General features: G+C 41.1%; 1 protein-coding gene across 8 annotated transcripts in view; it reads left to right on the forward strand.

Moving 5' to 3' along the window:
• Positions 1–4,273: 4,273 nt before the first annotated feature.
• The window catches only part of TAF1B (TATA-box binding protein associated factor, RNA polymerase I subunit B), a 55,176-nt gene continuing 37,104 nt past the window's right edge, over positions 4,274–22,345 (forward strand). For 2 of the 8 annotated variants that reach the window (XR_015135771.1, XM_086323499.1), the window contains exons 1-7: positions 4,274–4,338; positions 6,032–6,130; positions 9,346–9,433; positions 11,513–11,610; positions 13,315–13,410; positions 15,539–15,692; positions 21,671–21,827. Coding sequence is in view for 7 of the 8 variants with exons in the window: in XM_086323499.1 (XP_086179625.1) it covers positions 4,321–4,338; positions 6,032–6,130; positions 9,346–9,433; positions 11,513–11,610; positions 13,315–13,410; positions 15,539–15,692; positions 21,671–21,827 (710 nt within the window). In the remaining variant the exon portion in view is untranslated. Of the gene's footprint in view, positions 4,339–5,400; positions 5,685–6,031; positions 6,131–9,345; positions 9,434–11,512; positions 11,611–13,314; positions 13,411–15,538; positions 15,693–21,670; positions 21,828–22,345 lie in introns of those variants that run through there. The other 6 variants (XM_086323500.1, XM_086323502.1, XM_086323501.1 and 3 more) reach the window with 6 other exon arrangements.

The raw sequence follows: 22,345 nt of genomic DNA on the forward strand, positions 1-22,345 counted from the left end.
AGAGTCTGAAGTTTCAGAGCCAAGACTGGTAAATGACAGCTGGAGAAGAGCATTTAACTAGCACCATGATAAAATAATAAGACTGAATACTCCACTGCACTGGGTGCCTCTTGAAGGCAGGAACTTGGTCCTGTTTATCTGTCCTTTCCCAATTCCTGGCACAATGCCCTGACACAGTGGTGTTTAATGACTTTGGGAAAGAAATGAATTGACAAGTGAAGAAGGAGTGAGCGAATACAGAGCTACTCCCTTGGTGATCTTAACTACTCTCATGACTTTAAATACCATCTAGGCAGAAAGCACACCCAAGAATATATCTTCAGACCAGAACTTGCCTCTGAATGCTAGACTCCTACATCCAATTGCCTTCTTATCCGACTTGCACGTCTTATAAGCATCTCTAACTTCATATGCCAAAGATCAAGTTCCCGATTCCTCCTCTACCTCCTCCCAAACTCTTCCAACCATAGCCTGCCCCTACCCTGTCAAATATATCTTCACTCTTCCAGGTGCTCAGGACAAAAATCTTGAAGTCATACTTGACTCCCTTCTTCCTCTATAGCTGCTTGATGGACTTTTTGTCCATCAAGTTATCCTTATGGTTCCACCTTCAAAATACACATTTCCATGTCTACTTCTCATTGTCTCCCCTGCTTTCACCTGGTTCAAGCAACTAGGATTATTTTAATAGTCTCCTGACTTGCCTCCCAGCTTCTGCCTTTACCCCAGCAGTCCATTCTCCTCACAATAGCCAGTGTCGGTTACTTAGTTGTGTCCGACTCTTTGTGACCCCGTGGACTGGAGCCTGGCAGGCTCCTCTGTTCATGGAATTTTCCAGGCAAGAATACTGGAGTGGGTTTCCACTTCCTCCTCCAGGGGATCTTCCTGACCCAGGGATTGAATCCGTGTCTCCTGCATTGCAGGAAGATTCTTTACTGTCTGAGCCACTAGGGAAGCCCCACAATAGACAGACTGATCTTTTAAACACGTCAGATTGTGTAAATCCTCCACCTGCTTATACAGTCTCTCTAAGCCCTTATAACTCGATTTTGCCCCTACCTCATTTTCTACTCTCCCTTTAGTTCACCATTCCAGCCTCTGGCTGACCTCCTTGCTGATCCTGAAATGATACCCGGGACTAGGGCCCTGGTCCTCACTGTTCCCTCTGCTGGGAATGATATTCCCAGCATGGTTCTTACTCCCTTGCCTCATAGGTCACCTTCTCAGTGAGACCTTTCTTGACCACTTCACTTATTTTTTTTAATTAACTTTTACTGGTATGGTTGCTTTACAGTGTTGTGTTACTTTCTATTGCACAGTGAAGTGAATTAGCTATAGGTATACCACATACGTGTATCCCATCCCTCTTTTTTTTGGATTTCCTTCCCAATTTTGGATTCAGGTCACCACAGAGCACTGAGTAAGGTTCCCTGATCTATACAGTAGGTTCTCATTAGTTATCTATTTACACTTAGACTTAGTATCAATAGTGTATCAATACGTCAACCCCAATCTCCCAATTTGTCCCATCCCTCTTTGTCCCACCCCTTGGTGTTCATACTGTTGACTACTCCACTCATACTGTTGACCACTCCATTTAAAATTGAAACCACATTATGGCTCCCATTCTCCTTTATCTGTTTTATTTTTCCCTCCTTGGCAATCATGCCCATTTAATATACCATATATTTTCCTTATTTATTTTTTCTCTCCCCACTAGATTATAATCTCCATAAAAGAAGGAATTTTTCTTTACTGGGCTCACTACTGAATCCCAAGACTTAAAACAGCACCTGTTTAATGAAACGAATGTGTTCAATGAAGGGAAAACAATGAAACTAAATTTAATAAGTATTTACCATGCGAGGATCCCTTGCAAGGGACTCATGGGTAGTAGCTAATTTTTACAGAGGAGGCACAGAAAAGCTGTGATAAGAAACCCAGGTCTAATTCAACAATGTGTTCTTTCCTCCAGAACCTGGCAACTCTCCTGTGCTGTGAAGTAGGTGGAGAGTCCAGAGGGGTCGGGGTCCAAGCCATGGCACCCGTCCCAGCCCACATACTTAAGAGTGGCCAGGAGAGATCAGCTGTTAGTTCAGTTCAGTTCAGTCACTCAGTCGTGTCTGACTCCTTGCGAACCCATGGACTGCAGCACACCAGGCTTCCCTGTCCATCAACAGTTCCCAGAGCTTACTCAAACTCATGTCCATCGAGTCGGTGATACCATCCAACCATCTCATCCTCTGTCGTCCCCTTCTCCTCCTGCCTTCTATCTTTCCCAGCATCAGGATCTTTTCCAGTGAGTCAGCTCTTCACATCAGGTGGCCAAAGTATTGGAGTTTCAGCTTCAACATCAGTCTTTCCAATGAATATTCGGACTGATTTCCTTTAAGATTGATTGGTTGGATCTCCTTGCAGTCCAGGGGACTCTCAAGAGTCTTCTCTAACACCACAGTTTAAAAGCATCAATTCTTTAGCACTTAGCTTTCTTTATAGTCCAACTCTCACATCCATACATGACTACTGGAAAAACCATAACCTTGACTAGATGGACCTTTGTTGGCAAAGTAATGTCTCTGCTTTTTAATATGCTGTCTAGAGTGGTCAAAACTTTTCTTCCAAGGAGCAAGTATCTTTTAATTTTAAGGTTGCAGTCACCATCTGCAGTGATTTTAGAGACCCCCAAAATAAAGTCTCCCACTGTTTCCATTGTTTCCCCATCTATTTGCCATGAAGTGATTGAATTGCATGTCATGATCCTAGTTTTCTGAATGCTAAGTTTTAAGTCAATTTTTTCACTCTCCTCTTCCACTTTCATCAAGAGGCACTTTAGTTCTTCTTCACTTTCTGCCATAAAGGTGGTGTCATCTGCATATCTGAGTTTATTGATATTTCTCCCGGCAATCTTGATTCCAGCTTGTGCTTCTTCCAGCCTGGTATTTTGCATGATGTACTCTGAACATCAGTTACATAAGTAGGGTGACAATATACAGCCTTGATGTACTCCTTTCCCAATTTGGAACCAGTTTGTTGTTCCATGTCCAGTTCTAACTGTTGCTTCCTGACCTGCATACAGATTTCTCAAGAGCCAGGTCAGGTGGTCTGGTATTCCCATCTCTTTCAGAATTTTCCACAGTTTGTTGTGATCCACACAGTTAAAGGCCTTGGCATAGTCAATAAAGCAGAAGCAGATGTTTTCCTGGAACTCTCTTGCTTTTTCGATGATCCAGATGATGTTGGCAATTTGATCTCTGGTTCCTTTGCCTTTTCTAAAATCAGTTTCAACATCTGGAAATTGACGGTTCATGTATTGCTGAAGCCTGGCCTGGAGAATTTTGAGCATTACTTTGCTAGCGTGTGAGATGAGTGCAATTATGCGGTAGTTTGAACATTCTTTGGCATTGCCTTTCTTTGGGATTGGAATGAAAACTGACCTTTTCCAGTCCTGTGGCCACTGCTTAGTTTTCCAAACTTGCTGGCATATTGAATGCAGCACTTTCACAGTGTCATCATTTAGGATTTGAAATAGCTCAACTGGAATTCCATCACCTCCACTAGCTTTGTTTGTAGTTATGCTTCCTAGGGCCCACTTGACTTCACATTCCAGGATGCCTGGCTCTAGGTGAGTGATCATACCATCGTGATTATCTGGGTCATGAAGATCTTTTTTGTATAGTTCTTCTGTGTATTCTTGTCACCTCTTCTTAATATCTTCTGCTTCTGTTAGCTCCATACTATTTCTGTCCTTTATTGTGTCCATCTTTGCATGAAATTTTCCCTTGGTATCTCTAATTTTCTTGAAGAGATCGCTATCTTTCCCATTCTATTGTTTTCCTGTATTTGCACTGACCACTGAGGAAGGCTTTCTTACGTCTCCTTGCTATTCTTTGGAACTCTGCATTCAGATGGGTACAGCTTTCCTTTTCTCCTTTGCCTTTAGTTTCTCTTCTTTTCTCAGCTATTTGTAAGGAAGGCCTCCTCAGACAACTGTTTCGCCTTTTCTCATTTCTTTTCATTTTTCGCATTTCCCACCGGCTGTCGGAAGAGACTGAATCCGCTCAGCAGTAGGCGCCGCCCACCTTTTTTTTTTTACTGATTGGCTTCGGTTCCTAGAGTAGGAACGGGATGCTTTCTGGGAGGGGTGCCGGATTAGCGGAGCTTCCTTCCACCGCTCGCAGAGGCTTCCCTGCGGCTGTAGGAGACGGAAATCTAGAGTCAAGAGTCTGGGTTTCCGCCCGGAGGGCTCTTCCCGCCGCTCCCGGAAGCTGCGCTCGCTGCCGGGGTAACGGGTCCCGGGGCTGAAGCGGCTGAGGCGCCGTTATGGACCTGGAGGAGGCGGTAAGAAGTCCGGCTGCTGCGCGACCGGGCGACGGGGCGGGAGGGCCATGAGGCTGAGGAGAAGGCGCCGGAGGACGCCAGCTGGCTGTGGAGGCGCTCTGGTCTCGAAGTGGGGCGGGTCAGAAAGGGATGGAGCTGGCGGGCCGTGGGTACCGGCGTGATGGGGGAGACAGGCTGGAGCTGCTGGCTGGGTGAGGTTGTGAGTGGAGACGGGGTGAGGTGTTGATCGAGGGGGGTGTGTTTTAGGGGTAGGATGAACTTGCGGGTTTTGTGAGGTGGCCGCCCTCGTGGCTCACCTGCTCTAGACTGGACAACCCGCAAGTTCCCTTTGATGCTGGAGGTAGGGCGAGGGAGGCCGGGGGCTGGAACCCGAATGCCCCCCAAGTAACCCCTGTAACCCCAAGTAAGGTCACATCTTCCAGCACCTAGTCTTTGGGAATCCTCGTCTCGGCCTTGCGTAGGGAGGGCCAAATTCGGGTGTGAGGGCACGGCCAAGATTTTACTAGTTACTAGTATAGGGTCCCTGAAAACTTGACCTGCTTTTGGAATCAATTGGCCGTGCGTTTTGTCAGTCTTTGATGAGAGTCCCTTGGACTGCACGGAGATCCAACCAGTCTATCCTAAACGAAATTAGTCCTGAATATTCATTGGAAGGACTGATGCTGAAGCTGAAACTCCAATACTTTGGCCACCTGATGCAAAGAACTGACTCATTGGAAAAGACCCTGATGCTGGGAAAGATCCAAGGCGGGAGGAGAAGTGGAGGACAGAAGATGAGATGGTTGGATGGCATCACGGACTCAATGGACATGAATTTGAGTAAACTACAAGAGTTGGTGATGGACAGGAAGGCCTGGCTGCTGCAGTCCTTGGGGTTGCAAAGTCAGACAGGACTGAGCGACTGAACTGAACTGAACTGAACTGATGGTGTTAGAGGAATATTGGGTAATTAGATCAATAATAATAAGATTTCACACACCAAAGAGCTGAGAATTGATTATTTAGTGCCAGTCTATGTATGTACAGAAGCATCATGGTGATAGAAGGCTTTTCTCATTGTAGGTGCTGATAAATGCCTCTTGAATGATGGTTAGCGGTGTGTAGATGCTGGGTTAATGAAATGAACAACTAGAACTCACCGTGAGCCTGTAGAGTTATGAGTAGGGATCTTGTCTGTTTTGCTCAACGTCACATCTCCAGCACCTAGTTAAGTGTCTAGAGCATACATAGTAGGTACTCCTTGGATTGCTGAATGAACAAATGGAAACTTGAAATAACCCTAATAAAACTCTGGTTCCTTTGTGGTGGGTTATGTGTTCTTAGTGTCCTGGAGGAAGTTCCACACGGTATGCTGTTTAAGTCTTCTCTGTACTTAAATCTCATCATCTTTTTTCCTCACAGCATTTTCAAGTTTTATTTACTCATCTTCCCCCACCCCCCACTTTACCCCTACCACCTTTTTTCTTCCCCTTCCCACACACTGCGTGTTTTAGAAACATTTAATAGTTTAATTCCATTTCAAACTGCTCAGACGGAACTGCTCTTCTCCTTGTTTGTAGATAATAGTCTCTTTGGTATGTTTTCTATTTTCAGCGATTCTTTACTGATAGAGTAAAGTTGCAGGGAGGCCTGTAGGTGGAACTGCAGGGTTTAGGCGCCGTGTGTTAAATGTGATGTTCCTTTTCTCCCACAGAGAGAGTTCAGAGAGCGCTGCTCTCAGTGTGCCGCTGTTTCTTGGGGTCTTACTGATGAAGGCAAATATTATTGCACTTCTTGCCACAATGTTACAGAAGTAAGTAACAGGTCTCATTTATGAATTTGCTTGTGCTTTAAAAATTGCAATTTCAGCCTAATATATGGCATAGTACCCCCCCCTCGGCCCCGCCGCACCGCCAAATTGATCTATTTTTTATTACTAAGCAGTGCCCAAATACCAAGAATATAAGTCGTCCTCAAATGGTGACACAAGGGTTAAAGACTTTGTGAATTAGATTTAGGATGAGCTTCTGAAACTATCTTGGGCTATAAATATAATTGTTTTCCTGATTCAGACTGTATGGTATATTTATAAGGGGAAGTAATTAAACTTGCACTTGGAAGATGATAAATTTCTTTTCATTAGTTAGTACTTATTTAAGAGTTTTTAATGTGCCATGATAGCATGGAGGTTTGGAATATACAATGTTAGAGGACTATCCTGAGTACTGGAAATATACATTGTTATCATTATGTCTTTGCACAATGCCTTACACATCATGAGTGTTTTCTTATCCATTCATTCATTTCCTCCTCTTGACAATGTGCGAGACACACTATTATGCCTGTCTACAGGTGGGGCAAGTGGGCCTCATCAGGTGAGTGAGTTTGCCAAAGTCTCATGGCTAGAAAGTGTTAAGGCAGGATTTGAACCTGAGGCTTTTAATTCAAGCCAGCGTTCATTTAATTCCACCACACCTGCCTCTTAGGACAGAGGCTGACATCCTGTCCTGTGGGTCCGTGGTAAATGAGACTGCATTCACACAGGGAGTGCTAGGTCCTCTTCTCGTCACCACAACCCTCAGGACAGAACAACATAACCAAAATAATCCAGAGTGTGGACAGCCTGCTGTTGGGTGGGCTAAACACACCAGGAGTTTTCTCTCCGGAAGAGGGTTTGCTCAAAGTTTACAGAGCCAGGAAGAGCAGATATATTTATTACCTTTGCCCTGTAGTCCTCCGGGATTTTTGAGAAAAGTGGTTAATGTAGCTTGCAACTATCATTGAGACAGTCATTGTTCTTCATTCTGCTTCCCATTTGGTCACCCACAGTATTCATAAAATATGAACTCACTCGATGAAATTGTTGGGGTGATAATATGTTCATTACTTCATTTGTGGTGATGGTTTCATGGATATACATACACACACATCAGATCATACACTTTAAATATACGCAGTTGGGTCCTTTGCTTTGATGTTTGTTGAGGCATTAACAGTTTTTGGTTTTGTACCAGCAGTGCAAATGTAAACACAGTGAAGCAAGATGTGTATAAGGGACTGTCATTAGCAGATGAAGACAGCATATACTTTTTTTGGAGAAATTAAACTATTAATACATTAACTAATTGCTTTCTTTTATTTGTCTTTGATAGTGTTTCTATTTATTTCTGTCTGATAAAATCTGCTGCAGTCAGTTTTTAACTTGAAAGATCCTAATACCAGTATTTCCACACTTGAAAGGTACCAGCTTTGTATGGAATAACCTGTCAAGAGTGGAGCATTCTGGACGGTGGGCACCATCTTCCTACAGGCCCAGAACCTATCTCAGTGCCTCCCGTGTGATAGACAGAGCTGTGTGTTGCACAACCTCAGTGGTTCTCTTGGCTTTATGGCACGTTCTTCAGATAGAAAAGGACGTGACTGGTGTGGGCTTGGTGTGCCAATGTTTAAATCCACCTGGTGGGAAATGGCTGGTGAGCTGTGGTTAGACCTACAGAGAGTGAAGGTTGTGGTACAGCTTTCTGTGTTTTTCTGCTCCTTTCATTGCCCCTCAACTTACTCTTGTATGTAATTTTCATTTTCTAGATACCCATCATCTGAAGGAAGGCCTTCTGAATTCATAAAGGAATTAGAATGTTATCTTGATTGATTTTATACAGGAAAAATATTTTCAGATCTTAAATCTGGTCTATGTATAGACATTCTTGCAAGTATTTTATGGGTATTTAATAAAGGTATAAGCTAAGATCGTGTGAGTTTAACAGATTTATATGATCGTAAGAGCAGATTTACTGTAGAAAATGTAGAAATGATGAAGATGAAAGCTACAATCACCAGTGAGCTCAACACACATTTCAGTAGCTTCCATTTAGTCTTTTATATGAGAGACTGTCTGTATATGAGAGGGGCAAGGGGATACGGGTGAGTACCCCCAATCTTGTGTGAATGTGTTAATTAACTGTATAAATAGTCCACAGTATAACCATTCTGTAATTAGTTACAGCTTCAGTCTGGGTATTTAGGTTTTTTTTAACTTTTAGATATTTTGCATTTTGTCTAATTCTTATTTTAAGCCTTCCCCCGCCATCCTCCCCACCCCCCACCCCCACCCCCACTCTTTATAAGTTTTACCTTTTTTTGTTGGATAATTGCTCTGGTGTGTGTTCTGAAATGTCTTACGTTCTCAGTGTGGCCAACCCCATCCACCAGAACGGCTTTGAATGTGGTTTCTGTGGAATACAGAGAGAATGTATTCCAAAAATCCTGTTGTTAGAGGCATTTCTTTTATTCTTAATGAAAGTTGAAGATAAATTCCATTCCAAATCTCTAGATTTAGACAAATACATAGGTAGTGTTTGCTCTTGGTTAAAAATCTTCACCTTTCCCCCATCACGTAGGGCTGATGCTTTTATTAATATATTTTGGTTGTGAGAGAACTGGAATCTTAGGTCCCAGCCCTTGAGAGCACTTGGAATTGAAGACTTTGGGGTGAACCGTACTCAGCAATAAGTCATTCTAAAATCTTACAGGTCTGATTAAGAATGAAAGTAGTACTTTTATAATTTTATAAAGCTGTTTTACAGTATGATTCCAACACATAGAAAAGTAGGATGAAAGTAATCTGTGTGTAGCTCAGGCATTGCTGACTACAATAAATACAGAAATTATTTTAGTTTCAAAGTGGTTTGGGGTGGAGAAAAGGGTGAATAAATTTGACTTTAGGATTGATGTCAAACAATTAAAAACTGATTGAAAATAAAAGGTTATTCGTTTGACAGTAATTTATTTAGTATGTTTAAGACTGTTCTCCACACAGTTTTAGGTACTAAGAAGTTCTGAATCAGAAAATAACATAAAGGCTAACCAGAGTGTCCACTTTATCTAATTGTCCCAAAGTGCTATGGTCATTGGTCCTGGCATCCACCGTCTGGTTCATTACACACCCCAGAGCATGCTTGGAAACACAGTCAAGGAGAAGTGAAGTTACCTGTGTGGTCTATTTTAACGGTCTGCCTCTGTTTCCTGCAGAGATCTAGGGAAGTTATAGACACTGGGGCTATTCCTAATACTAAAATACAAGCCATCAACCGGGGACTTAAAAGAAAACGAAAACTTGGTAAGCTCTTTCTTCATATGTGCTTGTATTTTTCAATCATGTTTTCATTTTCATAATTTGGGTGTGTGCAATTGGAATTCTAAATAGATTCTAATGAAGTTGCCTGAATTTTAAGCCAAAATAGAATTAAAGTCGATAATTATTTTTGGTAAAATTGGAAGCAACTTCTTAAAGCATACCCATTTTTTATTCTGTTTATTATAGATGATTTGATTTTTCAGTGGTGCAACTACTATGCAAAAAATAATATTAGTCAAGGGAGCATATTTCTTTGTATCTGTTGGCATATGTTTCTCTATTCTGTATCTGTAATCTCTCATGATTTTCTGTGTTTTTAAAAAAAATTGCTTCTCTTCTGACATGTTTCAGCTATGGAGTTGTCAGGTTAAGCAAGTTAAATATGATACTCAGCTTTCAGAAATCCATTTCTCACAGTGATTTTGAACACACCCTTTTATAATAGGGAAAATTAATTTCCTTTAAAATAACCTCAGCATGGGTGTGCTTTGAAAGGCAATCTATTTCATTAATCCAGGGAGTACATATAATTAACAGTTATTGAGAAGAATCTGAGGTGAAGTTTAGTTGATGCTTTTTATTTCTGTGACTGATTGCCTAGAGCCAGATGCTCAGGTTTGAAATTAGGCTAAAGATAATGGCGGACTCTTCTACCTAAGGTAGCTTTAAGGATACACACGTGAAATATATAATATATATAAATGTTGGTGAAATAACTGCATGAAATACATTGCTGTTCTTAGATGAATAACAGAGAATGCCTAGATGCCAACTCATGTTCCTGTTTAAACTTTAGTAGTGACTGTTTTTATTAGGCTAAAACCTGGTTAATCTTAATTAAATTTAATTAGAATAAAACCTGATTAATTTGGGCTTGCCATCTAGGTAGTAAAAATTGTATAGTTTAAGCTTAAAGTGCTGAAAGAACATCAGGTGTTTCAAATTAAATGTTGAGAGTCTTATATTCAACCTCTTTGTCCTTACTTTCTTCATGTGTAAAGTAAGAGGGTAATACCATTTATTATAGAGAGTAGGAACCCAGACTCCGAATTTAAGATACAACTGTATTAGTTCGTCAGAACAGGGTGCATGAAGGAGAGAGCACACGTGGCTGGCTATTGCTTGGGGAGTTTAAACTCCCTCACCTTTGCAGGCTTCTTATTTTACTCCTATGCAAACTAAGACCCTTTCCAGAAAGTGAGTTAGTCAGCAGAGGTGGGGAGGCCTTGTGACACTGAGGTTAGGGAGGGGCACAGGAGCCCTGTGACTTTCTGCAGCGGGGAGGGCATCTTGGAGTCATAGCAGCAGACTTCAGAAGCATATTTTTTCAAAGAGTTGCAGTATTTGTCGACCTGGGAGGGGTAAAACTTAAGAGTCTTAACAGATTTGAGCATTTTCTTTTAACTGGTAGTTTTATTTAAGCATGTAGCTTTGTCCATTCCTTCAGAATCTCTTAAGACTGTTTTGAGGTTGCAAGAAAATAACCTATTAATACTTAAAATACATGGTGACTGGACCGAGTTCAATAAATCTTAGTTTCCTTGCTTTCAGTTTCACACTCGTACCTAGAACCGTCTTGATGAAAGGAGAAAGCTGTTGAGCAGTTCGTTTGCTTTGTGTGTTCTTGTTGTACGCCCTTTCCTGCGATCTTGGAGCTTCCCCTCTTTGCTTTAGTTCATTCATTCTCCAAATACTTATTGTTCCCTTTCTATGTGAGGTGGAACAGAGGAGTCGGAGGAGAAACAGTGGCTGAGTGTTGAGTATCCTTTCATTTAGGCTTCTGCTGGGCATTGTTCAGTACATTTATAAAACTTGTTTTCTTTTTTTAATGTGGTGACTAACCATTTTGCTGCCCTTATATTGATATTTCAGAAAAATTAAATTTACTTTAGCATTTGTGTATAGATTTGCCAGATTGGAAGCAAGAGTATAAGAATGGAAACTCTACTCAGGGATATGAAAAAATTCCAGCTGAAGTGTGTGAAACACAATTGTAACTGTGCAGTAGCATTGCATTTAGTAAGAAACTCAGATGTCTGAAGTCTGTCATTTGTCATTTAGAGAAAGGCTGGGATTGGTATGTGTGTGAAGGTTTTCAGCACATACTTTATCAACAAGCAGAAGCCTTACAGAGCCTTGGAGTAGGCCCAGAGTTAAAGGTAAGTCCATTTGAGTTCACATGTTAACCTTTCATTTTGTTGTTTGAAGAACAGTAGGCTTAGAGTGGAATTAATAGTAGGGTTATCAGTAATAGCACTTGGCCTATTAGAAACAATAATTTTTCTGATAATTTTTCTTTAATCCTTTTGCAAGACCAGTAATCCCCAAAATGTGTTCTCTAGGGTGTAAATAAGCAGTACATCCAAAAGAAAGTAAGAAAGGTTTTAGTCTTCAGATAATTAGGAAACGTTAGGTTAAAATAAAACAAATAACTTTGTGCACTTTTTGGTGCCTTTTATGTGTTAATGTGCTGTTTCATTTCCTAGGGGATGCAATGTGCAGTATTCACAATTTGAGAGTAAAATCCTCTGGTGTGTTAGGGGGTGAGATGGGGAGAGTAGCATTCATCAGGACTTCCAGAAAATGCACTTTGTGCAGTGATACATTAAATCAGTGGTTTTCAAACTTGAGTGTGTATCAGAATCAACTTGGAAGGCTTGTTAAAACAGATTGCTTGACCCCATTCCAGAGTTTCTGATAAGCAGGTCTGGAGTAGGGCCCAAGAATCTGCATTTCTAACAAGTTTCCAGGTGACGCTGATGCCGCTGGAGTCAGCTTAGTTGGAGAGAAGTTTCCATGTGTATGTGGAATGAGTGAAAGGACATTATATAGCACTATGCTCATAAATGAAAACAAGAGCAAAAAGCGAAGGAAGAAAGATCAACTACTGAAGTCACCAAGAGAAGATCGGTAAAGCAGCCTTTGCTATTCAAAGCAATGAGTGTCTGCAGCAGGCAGGCAGAGTGACCCATAGGCCAGTGCATAGCCCAAGTGTGAGCCTTAACCTTGACAGCCATTGCTTAGGTAAGATTGCTGGTAGCCTGCAGGTTTGTGAATCTGGTTTCTCCTGGCATAGGTATCCGATGTATGAGTGTTTTTTAATAAATGGTTTCAGGTAGTTCCACCAAATAGCTTCAGTAGGGTTTACACCTATATAGCTTTCTATTGATACCTACTTTATCAAGATTAATCCTAAAAACAGTTTCTCTGAAATTAACCAATAAGTATGAGTGTTTAGACCTGACCAGCTAAATGGTACAGGAATGGTGTTATGATAACCCAGGCTCCAGAGTCAGAACTGACTCTATATCCTATTCATGGGTCATTTTGGTCATGTTACTCAGTGTGTTCAGTGGTAAAACATGAGCTAATAACTGTTTTGCAGGATTGTGTTAAAGCTTATGGATGCCTTGTGCCTAGTAGGTGATGAATAAATGGAAAAGCTGCTTTGTTTTGTTTTACTTTTGCTTGGACAGAGGGTAGGAGGAGGAAGGGGGTGTCAGTAGGTCACTAAATGCAATAGCAACTTTGCTCCTATCTAAAAGTGTAGTCACACATAAGTGACTTTCTTTCTCTGGATCTTAATTTACTTAACTTGTAAAAAGAAGGGATTTAACTAGGTGATTTTAAGGAACTAGTTCCTTCCTTTCCTAAAATCTAAGATTAGGAAGACTATATTCAGTGCTTCTCATACACCTGATACTGAAATGATAATTCTTTCAAGGAAATTTAAGTAAGAAAGGTAAGAATACATTTAGATGGAAGCAGTATGTAAAGTACAAGAGAATAGAGGTTCTGTGGTCTGGATGTGCCAGTATATTTTCATCAGAACCTGAAGCATTCTTGTTTCTCTTCCACATTAGAATGAAGTTTTGCATAATTTTTGGAAGCGCTACCTTCAGAAGAGCAAGCAGGCATACTGTAAAAACCCAGTTTATACCAGCAGAAGGAAAACTACGGTAAGTCACATGTCTGACAAGTGGGACCAAAAGACATATCTGGTGAGAGATAGAAATGAAGATGAGGTTCAGCCTTACCTGAATTATGGTTTTCAGAGGAGTTTCAGTGAAGAGGTTTCATTTATAGTCCAGAAGGACAGGGTCAGTGATGTAGGCATTGGATTTTTGACTTCTTATTTGACCAGTTGAAACATAAATTTGTGGTTAAGTTTCTAAATAGAAGTTTAAAGGAGTTTCTACCATTGTACTATTAAAAACTGTTTTGCAAATGTTATTCTTTTTGCTTGGAACACCTGCTTGCTTTACCTGGCATTTCAAGATTCAGCTCAGTTGTCATCTGGATCCTTCACCACCCCACCCCTGTCCATCAAAGCAGTTATGTTTTTAGCAGTTTGCTTTTCACTGCTTATTAAATGTGCCATGGATCATTTTGTTTGGAATAGGGGAGGATTCCACTGCTGGGAAATGCAGGTTTGATAAGCTTTGATGTGTTTTATGTGTGGTTCTTACTCTCTAGGACTGTCAAGGGATTCTGACTCTGTTTGACACACATTTGTTAAGAGCTTGGAAACTTGGCCCAGTGTTTACTTGTTTGGTTAGGGTCTCATAGGTTCCACACGCAGAGTTTAGTGAAAGAAATGAGACGTTTAGAAATTGCAGGAATGAAAAGTTTAGAAATAGCAGATGGAGCAGGAATAACGATAGTTCAGTTTTAAGCAGTAAGTTTGAGACAGCTATTGGACATCCAGGAGGAAATGTGGAGTCCTCAGATACACTTCAGTTCCGGGGGAGAGATCTGGACTGGAGATACAAATTTGGAAGTTGTCAGCTCACACTATAATCAAATCTAAAATACCACTGTTTGTAAGATGCACCATTATTTTTAAGTACCCCCAAGAAAAAAGAAAATGCTGCAAATTAAATTGTGCCATGACGCTGACTGTAAGATATTCCTGATTTCAGGGATGTTAAAATATGGAGATGGGGGAGTGCACATTAGAATTGAAAACAGTATACGTAGTGGATGGTATTTAAACTACAAGACCAGATAACATCCCTGAGGAGTAAAGACAGAGAAGAGGACCAAGACTGAGCTCTGAATATTCATTGAAAGGACCCAGATGCTGGGAAAGATTGAGGGCAAAAGGAGAAGGGGCCAACAGAGGATGAGGTGGTTGGATGGCATCAGTGACTCAATGGACATGAGTCTGAGCAAACTCCAGGAAGGACCAGGAAGCTTGGCATGCTGCAGTCCATGGGGTTGCAAAGAGGCGGACACAACTTAGCGACTGAACAACAGTGAGAGGTGGAATCAAGTGCACAGAGGGAGACGTTGCTGTAGATGGGAGCAGGGAAGGGCGCAGAGGCTGACAGAGGGCCGAGCATGTGGTGTGGGAGTTTCCTTAGGATTGCTTCAGTTTTCTCAGTCATCTCCATGTATCAGCCAGCTTTATGGTTCCCTGGCCCCTTGTGGGCTCACCTACCAGAGGGGATGTTCTTGACAGAAGAAACAAGCATTATCCTGTCCCTGGGTTCTTTTTTCTGTCTCATTCTCTGTGAGTTCCTTTAATATGAGCTTTATCTCCTCACAGTGAGATCAAGTTTCTGGCCTACATGACTGAGAGCATGGCTTTTTGACTGTGATCAGCTCCCCAAGTCATGTCAGTTAATGAGGCCTTTAGGTAGCTGGCCAGCTAACCTTTCTAAGAGACATTCTGACTGCTATTTCAGCGATACACTTGTGAAAAATTAAATCATGGTAAGAGATAATGTATGATTGTCAAGCCTTAGTGTGTCTAGAGTCATTATTGACACTTGATGTTTTTATTGGTGTTGATGCTAGAGCTATAGGAGAGGTGTTTACAGAGAGAACTAGGCCTGTTGTGTCTGCCTGTTTCTCTGCTCATGCTTGTTTGGCGTCCTTATCTGAGAAACATGGCTGGGAGCTGCTGAGGAGCACGTGCAGAAGTCTGGCTCTCTTGGTCTCAGGGACCAGGCAGATGACTGCAGGTCTCTAGAGTGGTTCCTTCTCTGGTGTTTGTGATGCTCAAGTATTGTTTACAGTTTGTGGAAATGAATTATGTTGTAATTCCAATATAATCATAATTTATATTCTTTTACAAAACAGGTATTAGAAGATAATTTGAGCCATTCAGATTGGGAGAGTGAGCCTGAGCTGCTGAGTGACATGAGCTGTCTATCTTTTGCTGAGAGTGGAGCAGAGTCTCAGCCTGATGTCCGCACTCCAAAGCCTTTCCCCATCATCAAAGCATCACATTCAGGTAAAGATGACAAACTAACACTCTGGCTGTGCATCTTAGAAATAATGTAATGTAGTCCTGTCTCTTCATATTCCAAGGAAGGGAACTTGGCCTAGCAAGGAAGAATGATTTGTTGAATCATATGGCAAGGAGAAAGGTGAACTGAGTGAAATGTTAGGGCAGTTTTTAAAAAGGTACATTGTTTCCACATGAGCTTTTAGGTGTGATTTTTAAAGGGAACTAAACAGTAAGGCTTCCCAGGTGGCTTAGGTGGGAAAGAATCTACCTGTAGAAGACCAGGGTTTGATCTCTGCTGGGTCGGGAAGATCCCTTGGAGAAGGGAATTTCTCCCCACTCCAGGAGCTGTTCTTGAGAATCCCATGGGCGGAGGAGCCTGGCGGGCTACAGTCCATGAGGTGTAAAGAGTCAGACATGACTGAATGACTAACACTTTGACTTTTCAAGCAATAAGTAGATCCAAAAAGGAGGCTAACTCAAGTAAGATAGCTGTGGGCTCAGAGAAAAGTTGTAGCAGAGAACTAATAGAACTTAGCCATGTGGTAAGATAGACAGGAGTCAAAGATAAGCTGCCAGTTTCTCTGTGTACACTAACGCAGGCTGAATCAGATCACCATATTGTGTGTGTGTGTGTGTGTGTGTGTGTGCACGTGCATGTATGTCTTACTTTCTGGTTTAATTCCATAATTTAAAATAGATAAGGAGTGTCTTTAAGGTTACAGATACAGACCTTCTCCTCAGAGCATTTATTCATGATTTTAGTTGTTTCTACATTACTTTTAGAAACAAAAACAAAGAAACGTGGTGGAAAACAGAGAAAGATTTTATTATAGATTGTGAAGGTCTTGATGTGTGCTACTAGAGTTGTTTGGGAGACAGCCTGCAAACTTCATGGTGTTAGGAATTGTTGAAGTCTGCATTACGTGTGGTTATGTAAAATTTTCAACAAAACATTTCTAGTATGGACTGCTTCTTTGCAAGCCCCTCACCCTCCAGAGATTAAAAATTCCTTTTATCAGCATATCCATGTTTCTTTTTATTTTTTGTCATTTCCTTTTTTTTCCTTCAGCATATCTGCATTTCTTGATGGACTGCACAATGACATAGTTATCAAATAAGTTACATGTTGTGTCCAAAGAAGTTAGGTCGTAGGATAATTGGGCAGTGTGGCATGTGGGGTTTCCTTTTCCATGCCTCAGGCCACCTGACTCAAAAAATCTCAGAGAACTAGGACTCTGAAACCATCCAAGCCTTTTTAGTAAGACATCATGATTGTTTACCTATGTTAGGGATTTGCATGTTTGTTTCTTAGTAAATGATGATCCTTAGAGCTTTATTTTCATTTTTCTATTAAATGTAACTATTAAAACAACTCATTATTAATGCAAAACTATAAAATTCAGATATTCATGGGAATTCCCTGGCAGTCCAGTGGGTAGAACTTGGCCCTTCCACTGCTGGGGCCCAGGTTTAATCCCTCTTTAGGGAATTAAGATCCTGTAAGCTGTGTGGCCTGGCCAAAAAAAAAAAAAACAGATGTTCATAAAGAAAATAAACTCACGAGTTATTGTACCACCCCAAAATAACCACTATTACTGTATTCTTCTACATTTTAGATTTTTTATTCATATATATATAGAGAGAGAAAGCACGAGTTTTGTTTTCCAAAAATGTGAACTACTTCTTGATTCTTTAAATTTTTTTGATCAAAATTCTACATGCATGTTGATTCAAATAGATTTATAGGACTTGTTATACAAATAAAAATAAATTGCAGTCTACTATCTCCCTCAAATGTCCCATTTCCCAGAGGCATTCATTTTCAACTTTTTTTAAATGCTGTATCGCTGTATCACATGCTTCTGTTATTACATCTTGATTTCTCGTTTTGCACATGAGTGATTAAATTCCCACTGTGGATGATGAAGCCTTAGCTCTTTCACTCATCCCTCACTGTCCCTCCCAACCCCCTGCCACATAATTACCAGTACACAATTATGAATTTCTCCTTCTCTAGCTTTCCAATATAATTTTTTGCTTGGTCAATTTTTTGGTGCTTAAATTGTAAATGTATATGAATATTCATCAGAGCTGAGTCATATAGCTTACTATGATTACTTTTTCTGTATATGCATTGGTTTTTCCAGAGTTGATAATTTGTTTGCTGCTGCTGCTGCTAAGTTGCTTCATTTGTGTCCGACTCTGTGTGACCTCATAGACGGCAGCCCACCAGGCTGCCCCATCACTGGGATTCTCCAGGCAAGAACACTGGAGTGGGTTGCCATTTCCTTTTCCAATGCATGAAAGTAAAAAGTGAAAGTGAAGTCCCTCAGTCATGTCCGATTGGATTGCCATTTCCTTCTCGAGGGGATCTTCCCGACCCAGGGATCAAATCCATGTCTTCTGCACTGGTGGGCAGATTCTTACCACTGAGCCACCTCGGAAGCCCAGATTACAGATTAGTAATAAATAAATAGAAAGCTTGCCTGGAGAATCCATGGACGGAGGAGCCTGGTGGGCTACAGTCCATGGGGTCACAAAAGAGTCAAATACAACTTAGTGAAACTATGAATCTATAATCTGTTACTAATGTATCTCCACACTTCCCCTCAATTCTGACAATCTCTCAATTCCTTATTCTGTCAATTTCATCTTCCATAATAGATCCTGGAACTTCTGAGCTGCTTTGATCGAGAATGATGTATCTCCAGACCTCTGTCTTGGGGATCTCTTTACCACCATCCCGAGAAGTCTGTCACCTGTCTGTGGTTAAATTTCTCATTTCTTTATCTCACTTCATCTTCTTTCTTGGTACACACCCTCAATTTGTGGAGCATCTTTTCTTATTTTGCTGAGAATATTAATGTTATTTCCCACTGATTTGAAGATTTGACGGTAAAGCGTCTTCCTACAATGCGGGAGACCTGGGTTCAATCCCTGGGTCAGGAAGATCTCCTGGAGAAGGAAATGGCAACCCATTCCAGTATTCTTTCCTGGAAAATCCCATGGATGGAGGAGCCTAGTAGGCTACAGTCCATGGGGTCACAAAGAATCGGACACAACTGAGCGACTTCACTTTCTTTCTTTGCCTTTTTATACTAGAGGGTTTCTTCAAGTGCTTAGCAAGCCTAAGAAGGCTAGTCCTGTTTAAGAATGGAGATTGAAAAGTTGATCGAAAGCTTTCTACCCACAGTAAGTCTTGTCACTTCTGCTCTGGTTTATTTTCTTGATGAACCTCCAGCATTGTCATCTTTAACTCTTTTACCCCTCAGCTGACCAGATTTTCCAGAAACATCTCTGAGGTTTTTTTTTTTTTGGAGGGTATAACCTCAACTGTCCTGGGAAATGGGTGGGAAGAAGGCCTCAGGGGAGGAGAGGGTCTCTGGAGGAGAAACTTCCTATTTTCGGGCAAGATTGGGGAGGAGCAGTCATTTGGCTGCATGGAGCTTGGGAAGGAGTCTGGGTGTATAACTTCTTAGTCAGGCTTCCAAGCAGTCCTCCTGGTGTTGGTCCTATTTCACACACTTTCCAGGGCTACCTGGTTTAACCAACTCCTGAGCCTTCCTTAGAGGTCCCCAGGGAAAATTACATTGATTTCTGCCTTCCCTACTGCTGGCTGTGAATTCAACTTTCTCAGCACTGCTAAGGCAATATTCACCTGTCCATTTGCTTTTCAGCTTTTAACATTTTATTGCTGTTATCTCTTTTTCCATGTTATTTGTTCTTGTATATATATATTTTTAAAATTAAAGTGGGACAAAACAGAAGCTAATGTGTTGTTTTCAATCTGCCATCTTAACTGGAAGTTCCTACATGTTTTTATATATGTAATATATAAAGAAGTTTTTAAAATAATATTTTATAGAAATCTGTGTCCCTGTATATTCTTTTAAAACCGTAGTCATCAGCCTTTAGCATCCACCGGAGGATGGTAGGGATGGAGGGCCGGTGAGCTCAATAATTTGCATCTCTACCGTGTTCTCAGGTGATGCTAATATACCTGGTCCAACAGCTGTACCTGGAGAACAGTCCAGTGCGTTTACACAAAGCATTGTGTACATTGTTATGCACTGTTTTCATTGCATGGAGTTAATTAAATTTCTATTCTAGTCACTTATGTTGTTTTAAATTGTTTTCTTATTATAAACAGTGTTGTCATAACACACCTTGACCCTGAACCTTTGCATGTTTTAAAAATCATTTCACTAAGATGAAATCTTGAAGTAGGGCTGCTAGACCATTGGTCACCAAATATTTATTGGGTTCCTTCTCCACCTGGAGCCTGTTCTGAGCTCTGTGGATGCCATGGTGAGCAATACTGTCTGTCTTCAAGCTCCATAGAGTGTCCTGGGAGGAGCTGGACAATAAATGCACACGTGAAAAAGAATAGGGCAGTTCCTGATAAATGCTATGAAGAAAGGATCTTCAGGATTTAGAAAAGGGGATTTTGAGGGATAAATAGGAGAGTTTTTGCTTAAGAAAACTTGGGAGTCTCTCAGGGTTATTCCTAGTCCCGCTTTTCCATCTACCCTCACTCCTGGCTTTAAACACCAGCTATATCCAACAGCTCTAAAATTCCTATCCTCTCAACTCTAGAATTTTATATTCAGCTGCCTACTCAGCATTTCCATTTGCATGTTTAATAAAGTCTTACACTTAACATGTGCAGGTCTGATATCTTGATTTCTCTGGTCAAGCCTGATCTTCTGCCTCCTTCCTTGTCTTAGTAAGTGACATCTCCATTCTTCTTCTTGCTCAGGCCCCAAAACCTTAGACTTCTACTTGTCTCCCCTTGTTGTCTCATACTTCACATCCAGTCCATCAGCAAGTCTTTCTGACTCTGCCTTCAGAATATGTCCAGGGTCCAGCTGCCCCTCACCATCTACAGGATCTCCACTCCAGCACGAGGACCCATTGCTGCAGACCTGGCATCATGGTCTCCTGTGTGCCGTCCCCTAATTCTATTCTTCATAGCAGCCAGAGTAACCTTTTAAAAATCATAAATGGGATTATATTGCTCTTCTGTTTAAAAGTTTCCCAAAAACTCTTATTATACTTAGTTGAAAATCTGAAAGACAGATCATGGCCAACAAAGCCCTTTAACAGTTTGGTTTCTTATCGTCTACAATTCTCTGTGGTCGTCTCCTGCCGCTCCCCCTCACCCATGGTGCTCTACCACACTGGCTTCCGTGCTGTTCCTTCAGGTTGACTCTGCTGATAGACTCTGTGTTCCTTCCCAGATCCTTGAGCCTTATTCTCTGATTTCAGCCAGGTCTCTGCTCAGGTGTCACCCTCCCCACAGGGCTTCTGGGACTACCCATGTGAAAAAGCACAGGTCTCTTCCCTTCCCATTACTCTGTATGCCCCTACATTGCTGTTTTTCCATGTTGCACTTAACCACTGTCTCTCAGGTTTTTTTTTTTTTTTGGTCATTTACTGTCCCTCACTACTAGTATGTGAGTTTAAGGAGAGATGAGATACTGTACAGTCATTTCCCCAGACCTGGAAGAGAGGCACAGAGTAAGATGGACAAGTATTTGTGGAATGAATGCACCGAGGATGAAATGATGCCGCGGGGGAGGACGCCCGGAGCATGGGAGTGGGAGAGGTGCTGCCTTAGCTATTTGGAGAGCCTGTCGGAGAAGGGGACAAAGGAATGACACGTTTTTGCTTCGCTTAGTAATTGTTTGTCCTTTTATTTATTTGAAAACTTGCTCCTGTTCACTACAAAAAATCCAGAAAAAACAGATCGCTCCTTAGACTCTCCACATACCCCACTCCCACAGAGAACTAGCACGTAACGTTTTGGCCAGTTTTCTTCCAAATCATTACTACCCTTTATTGCCAAGTTGCTCTGTGTAAAGATTCTATCAATAATTTTAAGATATTTAAAATACCTCTTTGGATTTTGCTGTTTTTCTTCTTTTCTTGTCCAAAATAGTTGCTTACGCTTAAAAAAAAATCTCCATTTGTCCCTTAAGAAACGACCTCTGTCTGTTCTGGGTCTCTTGATGGAGTGGAATATTCGTTGCGGAAGGAGAAGGGGGTCATGAAGATGAGTGTACCACAGACGCTAGCCTTCTGCTATCTGTCATTACTTTGGCAGAGAGAGACAATTACTCTTTCAGATCTTTTGAGGTAAGCTGGGCCTCTTACGATGATGCTTTTGCTGATTATCTGTGTGACAGCCTGTGGATATTTTGGATTTTACCAGGAGGCTTCAATTAAGGAAGGGAAAGATTAGGTAGTCTGAATTCTGACTCTGAAATGTAATTCTCCCTGGGCTAAGAATTCATCTCCTGGGTTTCCTTATTTATATAGTGGAAATAATACTATTTATTTTACTTGGGGTATTAGAGAATTTATCATTCAATGTGAATAAAATGCTTTGAAGGTGAAAAGTGACATTTAAGTACCTGCACAGTATTATTAAGTATTTTTCATTTTTAAGAGAGAAGATGAATAGATGACCTTCACATGGCAAATAGTAGTAGTAGTTATACAAAAGCATACCTTGGTGTTGTTAAGAGCTAAAAGATAGGTTGTCTGTGTTTATAAGCTAAAATGGAAAACAAAGCTATTAGAAGAACCTGTTATGTGGATAGTTAGCATGTACAGTTTTCAAGATTATCTGCAGGGTTTTATAGGTAATGAAT

This window comes from Bos grunniens, chromosome 11 (assembly GCF_055505025.1).
Source record: "Bos grunniens cultivar Pamir isolate PY7600 chromosome 11, Bosgru_T2T1.0, whole genome shotgun sequence".
Lineage (NCBI taxonomy): Eukaryota > Metazoa > Chordata > Mammalia > Artiodactyla > Bovidae > Bos > Bos grunniens.